This window comes from Stomoxys calcitrans, chromosome 2, assembly GCF_963082655.1.
Source record: "Stomoxys calcitrans chromosome 2, idStoCalc2.1, whole genome shotgun sequence".
In the NCBI taxonomy this organism is placed as follows: domain Eukaryota; kingdom Metazoa; phylum Arthropoda; class Insecta; order Diptera; family Muscidae; genus Stomoxys; species Stomoxys calcitrans.
This window is the reverse complement of record NC_081553.1, coordinates 140,201,134-140,210,463: the sequence shown is the minus strand read 5'-3', so window position 1 is coordinate 140,210,463 and position 9,330 is coordinate 140,201,134. Positions and strand designations below refer to the sequence as shown.

Below are 9,330 nucleotides of genomic sequence, written 5' to 3'. Positions count from 1 at the left end.
CACATTTAATTCACCATCCAGTGACTGAAAGATAGTTCTGTGGATTCTCATTTAAAACCGTGTCACCATACTGAGGGACGTGTTCTTATCTGTGAAGCCAGCGACAACCGAAGCTCCTGTCATTATAGTCATTCCCTCACATGAAGCCAGCATTCACCGCCAATCTGAGGCGAGAAGCTATCTCAACTGCCAAGCCTACTTTCGTCGCATAGTTCGCCTCATCTTTATATACAGAAACAAATTGTCACCTGCGACATCTATCGGTGGTTAGCAACCTAGTGAACCAACTCGAATCGCCTTAGCTACACATTTCTCATTCACCGCGAAAGTTGACACCAATCGCGCCTTTGATGACAAACCATCTCCACCTAATTTGATCGCATGGTGTGCTCCATCAGTATCTACCAGAAATAACGCATCCACCACGAGCGTTTTTTCATTACTTTGAATCAATCGGAATGCACATCTGCCATTCACCGTGAAGCTGACACCAGAGTCCACAAGTGCCGTCTCACACGTGTTTGCGGCGAGAAGCCACCATCTCATCAGCTAAGCCTACTTTCATCGCGTAGTTTGGCACATCGCTATCTACAAGAAATCGCTCGGTTACCAGCGACATCTTCCAGTGCCCAGCGGAGATCATGAATACCACCAACTAATTCTTTGCTACACATATAAGAGAATTTCACCGCACGAGACCGGGTAACTCCACCCAACGAAATAATGTAAGTCACATTTTTTGTTTCTCTTTATTATTCCATTGTGTTCCACATTTACACTCACGGTGGTCAATACAAGCCACAATTAATACTGTCACGTTTTCGGTCAAGCGCCCTAAGCTATGCTACGAATTTGAGAACCATCAAATTGAGATTCCTATTTCGCGAATCAAATATTGGTCCCGGCGACATATCTGACACATTTAAGACTAGTGCCGCCTTACTTATGTTATCTCTGAAAAAAAAAAAAAACAATTTTGGAATATGATCTAATGTAGATTACATTACCTATGCCCGACATAGTGCATATGTTGAGCCATTGGATACACTTCTTATTGCGAAAAGTCGTCGCAATCCCAATTAGACGATATTCAGAGGGAAAATGAGGTGAAATATTGATCTCAAACCTATTTTTTTTTTGCCATTCACCAAGTTTCCCCTACATGTATACATATATCTCTATATGGTTTATCTCTACACGAATTTATTAGATTGTTTCATCAACAATGAAGGTTATAAACATTGTATATTGAAACAAATTGACTCATATTTAAAATACTCGTTATACCAAAGTTTACCTATACATATATCACTATATAATTTCTCTTCACATATATCTCTATATGATTACCTCTACAAGAATTTATACGTTTCATCAAGAATGAAAGTAATAAACATTCTACAAATAAAGCAAATTAGATCGATGTTTGAAATATAAGAAACTCGTTTTTTTTAACTGTTTGCCACTACTTGGATTTGCATTATCATTCCACTTTCGTGCCTTTGGGATATCTTGTGCGGTCAATTTGGGGAAACGAACAAAGGACTGAGGCTTTAGTCCGATTGGGAAATCACCAAGGAGGATTTGTCTACATTAATCGTAACTTACTCACACTCGATTTCGTTTATTTTTCTATCTTTCTTCCTCGCGCTGAGGATTTCTCTAGATGTAACATACCTTTATCTGTCGGTACAGAGTTGGCATCCCCCGATTATAAGGTAACCCTACCTATGATTTATGTCGAACAGGCCAGGGTTAGAATTGGCTTTTCTACGAACTTCTGAGTTGGACATTGTATATATTATCACACCGTGATATTTACTGGATTGTTGATCGCTTTTGAAGATCATAACCCCTGGTTAGGCCCAGAGTTGTATTGACTGTTTGTGTCGTCCTCAGCGGATCGAGGCAGGACATCAGGAAGCTGCGTGTAGGCCCTCGACGCTCCAGACGACTTGTTAAGGTTAATTTTTTGCCTCTTTCATAGCACACGACTTTAGGTCCCTATCCCTTGTACACTTTTTTCGACTCCTCTGCGCAGTATCAGGACACGGGATTTGTTCTCTATTTTATCATCAAGGCAATAAGAGGTGCTCCTGGATCTGGGATTGGTTTGGTGCTTTTTTACGTCTTTGAGATCTGAAATGGCGAATTTGCAGGGTGATTTTATATTCGACTCTGACGATCTGGTCATGTATTGTGCGGATTTCGATATTACACCGGATGCGGACCACACGGATACATCCTTCATAGTTGCGTTGCAGGATTTACAGGAACGATGGGCGAATGTTCACGCGTCTTATAGAAGGATTTTCACGACGAAGGACGAGAAGTTGTCCGATGAATTCCAGGCCTCGGCTAAGGAGAAGTACAGGGTCTGCACATCCAGTTTTCACTCATGCAAGGCCAAAATGATGGACCTACAGAGAATCTTTTTACCAGCTCCGGCTGAATCGCGTGCTCGGATACCCTCTAAGGATTCTGAATCCCCCTCGGGATTCAGCTGTATCAAGGTCCCACCTTGTGATACTCAGGATTTCCAAGGCGGGTATGAGGAATGGCCCTCATTCCGTGACATATTTACCGCTGTATACATTAACCACCCCAGACTATCTCCTGTCCAGAAGCTTTATCATCTTCGTCTGAAGGTGAAAGGTCCGGCTGCAGGAATCGTCAGGAAGTATCAATTGTGTGACGAGAATTTTGAGCTGGCATGGGAGGCATTGCGTTCCAGGTACGAGAACAAGAGGGTGCTTGTCGACAACCAGCTAAGGGTTCTTTTGAATTTGAAGGTTATATCGATCGAAAGTAGCGAGGCTCTACAGAGGATTCAGAGTAACATTAATGATTGTTTGGCCGCTCTTAGAACTCATGACATTCCGACTAGGGACTGGGATTCGATATTGGTGTATTTATGCTCAAGTAGATTGCCGCATGAGACTTTGTCGCTATGGGAACAGTCCCTTCATTCCCACCGGGAGTTGCCGACTTGGTCTCAAATGGATAGATTTCTTTCCAATAGGTACGAGGTTGTGGAGAGACTGGACGGCATTCATGGTCCCAGGTCCTCGCCTAAAAAACCTTCGGAAGTGAACACATTTAAGACCGAAGGCACCCCGCAATCCCGATGTAAACTCTGTGAATTGAATCATCCCTTAAGGGATTGCTCTAGATTCAGGGAACTGAATCCCACTTCCCGCAATCAGTTCGTGACCCAGAATAATATTTGCCTCAATTGCCTTTCGTATAAACATATCAGGAGAGATTGCAGGAGCAAGTTTGTGTGCCTCGAGTGTAAGAGGAATCACCATACGTTACTACATTTTCCTAGACATAGATCGCAGGGTGACATGAATACGGGGGAGGCTGAGGTTCAGTCAACCGGTTCCAACTTTACAACGACATCGACTGACACCAGTCTCACTGAAGCACCTATTTCTGAGGTCGCTCACGATGCCGATACGTCTCCTGTGGTGCGGACATCGGCCCATTTTTCTTCTCCTGAGAACGCGTCTTCAGATGATAATACTTTATTGCCCACGGCAATCGTTACCATCAGACATAGAGGCGATACCTTTAAGGCCCGAGCATTTTTGGATCAGGGGGCTGAAAGGACATTCATCTCTCGGAGATTACAGCAGAGGCTTTTACTCCCAACGGAGAATAGGAATTTCGAAATCCGCGGCGTTGGCGGCCTAGTTGTGGCAAATTCTAGTCATATTTGCTCGATTTCCCTTTTCTCAGAATCCCACAACGTCGCAATAGATACTCAAGCTATTGTGGTTCCGAAGATTACCCGTCTCCTACCCAATTTCTTCATTCCTGCAGAGAAGATTAGGGCTACCGATTTCCAAGACCTGGACTTGGCGGACCCTCAATTCCACCTCCCAGGCCAGGTCGACTTACTCTTGGGTAGTAACATTCTACCTGATATCCTTCTCCATGGTGTTAGGAAGATCTGTGAGACTCTGTTGGTACAATCTACCATATTCGGCTGGGTGGTTAGCGGACCGGTACCTGCACAGTCTGTCGCATCTTTTTCCATTCAGGCCACTGACGTGACTGATGATACGATTGGCCGCCAACTGCGCCTATTTTGGGAACAGGAGGAAGTTCCAGGCAGACGCGATCCTTCGACTGCTGACGAGTTCTGCGAGTCTCTCTACCTTAATACTACGGTGCGGAATGCGGAGGGGCGTTACGTCGTACGACTTCCATTTAAGGAAGGATATCAGGGCCAGTCGCCTCTTGGACACTCGAGAACACAGGCTTTGTTGCAATATGCAAGAATGGAACAATCCCTTCGGACGAGACCACGACTGAGTGAGACGTACCATGGAGTTTTGGGGGAGTATTTGGATCTTGACCAGATGAAGCCCGTGACGTCGAAGGAAACGCCTCTTAATGGCTCCTTCGGATCATTCTATCTTCCCCACCACGCGGTGATTAAACCACAGAGTACCAGTACAAAGGTGCGCGTGGTTTTTAACGCTTCGAAGCGCTCTTCCTCCGGGATTTCACTCAACGACGTATTGCATGTGGGCCCCACACTTCAATCGGATCTCATGACCCTGATCTTGAGATGGCGACTTTTTGAGTATGTTTTCAACGGCGACATAGAGAAGATGTATCGTCAGATACTTGTTCATGAGGATGACATGGATTTTCAGCGGATACTCTTTCGTCCTTCTCCTACCAGTTCTATCCGGGACTATGCCTTGAAGACAGTTACCTTCGGAGTGAACTGTGCCCCGTATTTGGCTATACGGACTTTGAATCAACTGGCTCAAGATTTGGGGGACTCCTATCCCCAAGCGGCCCAGATTGTTAGAAAGGATATGTACGTTGACGATGTGCTCTCGGGAGCTCACGACTCCACATCGGCAATCGAATCGTTGACACAGCTGATTGAGTTATTGAACTCGGCAGGGTTTCAACTCAGGAAGATTACTTCGAATTGCTCGGAGATTCTCAACTCAGTTCCTGAGGATAGGGTCTTGGACTCGAAGTTTCTCAAGTTTTACGAGACCAGTGGTACGAAGACGCTGGGCGTACAATGGAACGCACTTGAGGACGGCTTCTCTTATAGAATTGATCCTCCTGGACATTCACTCTCGATTACGAAACGCCAAATCTTGTCGGCGGTGGCTAAGTTATTTGATCCAGCAGGATGGATATCCCCAATTATCATCCAGGCAAAGATAATATTACAACAGTTATGGTTAGAGGGCACCGGATGGGATGAGAATGTTAAACCAGGTACCCTGCTGAAGTGGAATCAGTTCGTAGAATCGCTCCATTATACGTCTCAGATCAAAATTCCTCGATGGGTGAATTTTGCTCCACTGTATAAGACTCAACTTCATGGATTCTGTGACGCCTCCGAGAAGGCATATTGTGCTGTTGTTTATATACGAATAGATTCAGGCGATTCCGTGCGGACCCATCTCTTGGTGTCCAAGACCAAAGTAGCCCCAATCGACCCCCTGAGTTTACCCCGCTTAGAACTTTGTGGCGCAGTGTTACTATCCCAATTAATCAAACATGTTGTCAATGATCTGCCCCTTCATAATTTTGGACTTTATTTCTGGTGCGACTCATCCATTACGTTAGGTTGGCTGGGGAAACCTCCACATACATGGAAGACCTTTGTGGCAAATCGAGTTGCGAAGATCATTCGGAACGTAGGGAATTCTGCATGGCGCCATGTCAGGTCTAGTGAGAACCCTGCCGATCTAGGATCTCGTGGTTGCTCACCACCAGATCTCAGGGACAATTCCCTTTGGTGGCATGGGCCCAAATGGCTTGGGGACCCGGAAGAGGAATGGCCGAAATCGTCTATTCCGGTGGAAGATCCACCGGAAGCGAGAAGGTTAGACTGCTTTCACATTGTTGGTGATGCTGAGGATCTGCTGAGGAGGTTTTCACGTTGGGACAGGGCTATTAGGATAATCGCATATGTTCTACGGTTCTCCAGGGCATGCAGAACGGGGGAACGTTTCGCAGCCGTGGAAATCTCATGTAAGGAGTTCGCAGATGTAAAAAAACGTCTTATTCGAATGACGCAGCGAAACTACTATTCTCGCGAATACCAGATGTTGAACGAAACACTAAAGGTTCATAGGAAGAGCTCCCTCTATCCTCTTCATCCCTATATTGATGATGAGGGGATAATGCGCGTGAATGGAAGAATAGCTAATTCTCACCTCTCGTTTAGCGAACGCCACCCCATCATTCTACCAGTCGGCTCTGACTATTGCAGACTGTATGTATCCTATATACACATCGTTTTACTGCATGCAGGGAATAGCCTTATGATGAGGACAATTCGTGAGGAGTATTATGTCTCTAGATTGAGATCTACAATTAAGAAATGTATTCGTCTTTGCAAGACGTGTGTTATTTATAAACGAAACGTTCAATCTCAATTGATGGCCGCTCTTCCCATGGAGCGTAGCTCATTCTCTCCTCCATTTTCCTTTACCGGCTTAGACTTTGCAGGTCCCTTTTCTGTTAAATCTTCCAACTTGAGACAGGCTATTTATCAGAAAGGCTACGTGTGCCTCTTTGTATGTTTTAGCACGAAGGCGATCCACATGGAACTATGCTCAAGTCTCTCCTCCGAATCCTTTTTGGCGGCATTCACCCGCTTCGTTGGACGACGAGGTCTTCCAAAGAAAGTAATGTCCGACAATGGGACTAATTTCGTCGGAGCGGAAAGGAAATTACGATACGATTTCCATCGGTTTTTGAATACAATTCCCAAGGATTTAATAGAGAAATACGCAGCCCACGGATTTCAATGGTCTTTCATTCCCCCGAACGCGCCCCACATGGGGGGCCTGTGGGAAGCAGGTGTAAAGTCCTTCAAACTACATTTTCGCAAAGTAGCTCAAAGTCATAAATACACGTTCGAGGAATTCTCGACGCTTCTTGTGAGAATTGAAGCGGTGCTTAACTCCCGACCTTTGTCCCCAATGACCGATGATCCCCTTGACGTCTTGGCCTTGACTCCAGGTCATTTTCTACGAGGATCACCTTTAGTTGCCGCGCCAGAGAGTGTTTCTGACGGAATTACGTATTCAGATCGATGGGAGAGACTCAAAGCCCAACAACATGAGTTTGCCCAACGGTGGAAGACCGAGTACTTGCAGGAACTGCAGCGCCGTTATAAATGGCAAACTCCTCAGGATAACCTTCAACCTAATCAACTTGTTGTTATCAAGGATGATCAATTACCCCCATGTGAATGGAGACTTGGCCGGATAAAGGCCGTACATTGTGGGAGTGATGGATTGGTTCGAGTGGTGGATGTTCGTACAGCAAACGGGACCATCACAAGAGATATTACGAAAATATGTCCTTTATTGTCCGAAGCCCAGACCGGGACCCAGAAACCTTTGTCTCAGGACTAAAAGTTAATATTCTCCACTACTGTCTCCCCTTCGGGGACTAAACGATATAATAAGTATTAATCCACAAAAGAAAGCAATATTTCAATTTATTTACATTCACAGGGCTCCCAGAAATCCTGAAATCCATAGCTGTCTAATTTGCGACCGTTTTCATCCGTTACGTTTTTGCCGCCAGTTCCTCGAAATGGACATAGGGGCTCGTCGACGAGCAGTCCGCGAACATGGCTACTGTTTTAATTGTCTCGCCAGATCTCATCGCACGTACGAGTGTACCTCCGACGATGTGTGCAAAATATGCCGACAGGAACACCACTCCCTCCTGCATCTTTACCCGATGATGCGAATTAGCCGAGACGAGTTGGAACGATCCCGAGCTAGGCAAAGAGTGGAACGAGCACCAGTAAATGATGCTCATGCTCATAATCGACAGAGACACCGAGATGAAGACCCCAATAGACTGGAAGCGAGACGACAATTTGATGAAGAGAGGCGTAGAGCGAGAAGACTTATCGTCCGAGCACCGATGGGCAGAAACAATGTCGAAGGTCTCAGATCATCTGTACCTCGGTACATGATTCAATTGGCCATAAGAACCCTAAAACGAGTGACCGAAGCTCTGGACAACTGAATAATTGGCCTTTCTGCCCAAGGCGGGGAGCATGTTGAATGGACTGACCTTCCAGCCACATCGTTTGTTGTTGAATAGACTTATCCCAACAATTTTGAATTTATATTAAGATCTCAATGAAGTATTTGAACTATGATTAATCGTAAGAAACCGTTAATGAGTAATAGATTAGTATGTTCCAATGTAATGGATAGATTGGAATTGATTAAATAAGAAACCGGTACTAGTAATGATGAGTGGCAACACTTCTTTGGAATATGGAGGTAGCCTGCGAGCTACGAGCCGAGTTTCTTCCTTCTTTGGTTAGCAACCGTCATCGACTAGACATCTCACAAGAAAATAAAACCGCTCATGAAGAAGAATTCTACATTTTGTTGTTTTGTTTCCACTACTACCCAGCGCACAGTGGGCCAAATGGCAAAAAAATTGGAAATAAGTCTACAACTTTTTATCTGTTGATTTTAGCCATACAAAATGTTCTAGACATTTGTAGAGGAGGACATAGGCTTTCAGAAAAGTGCTGTTGTTGGTCCATATCTTTAATACAGGGTGAGCTACAGGGTGTGAAAGTTGACCACTTTTGACTTCTCCAAGCTTCTGGGGGCCATAACTTTTGATCTACTCAACCGATTTACATGATTTAGGACTCTAGAGAAAGAGCTTGACAAGATCTAAAAAACTTATGCATAAAGTACCATGCCATCGTGTACTGTTAAGGAGTTATGAATTGTTTAATTTTAAAATATGAAAATTTGGCCTTGGTTTTTTTCAGTGTTTTTTTTAATAACTCCGTCAATTTTAAAGCTATAAACTTCATACTTCACACAAATTATGCCAGCATATGTGTGCATAAAATACAAAAGGAATCACGTGAATATCTTTGGCGGTTTAAAAATGGCATCGTTTTCAATATGAAAAATATTTTTTTTGTCAAAAAATTGCAAAATTTTTCAAAAAAGATACTCCCATTTCCTTTAAGTTTTCGCAAACTTTGGCCGTCAAAGCATTATCATTTCTTTCCATTTTCACAAAGTCGAGGTATTAAGAAAAGTTTTAAGTGCTAATTTGGCTAATTTCGATATCAAACAACACCGTTATCTTAAGACCAAAATGGCCAATTTTTTTACTAAACTTCAAAAGTTTCTCACTGGAAAAAAAGTTCCACGGGGATTTTTTCGCTTTTTTTGAACTTAAATGAAAGCTTAAAATGTTCCCAACATTTTAAGGTATGTCTCGCCATATCCTAGCCATAAATGAGATCGTAGCGATCAAAATACTGAAAAAAGT

General features: G+C 44.0%; 1 protein-coding gene across 1 annotated transcript; it reads left to right on the top strand.

Moving 5' to 3' along the window:
- Nucleotides 1-684: 684 nt before the first annotated feature.
- LOC131995346 (uncharacterized) lies at nucleotides 685-8,195 on the top strand. Its single transcript, XM_059363987.1, has 2 exons — nucleotides 685-725; nucleotides 7,518-8,195. Coding segments are annotated over exons 1-2 (528 nt in total). The 5' UTR covers nucleotides 685-723; the 3' UTR covers nucleotides 8,044-8,195.
- The last annotated feature ends 1,135 nt before the right edge of the window (nucleotides 8,196-9,330 follow it).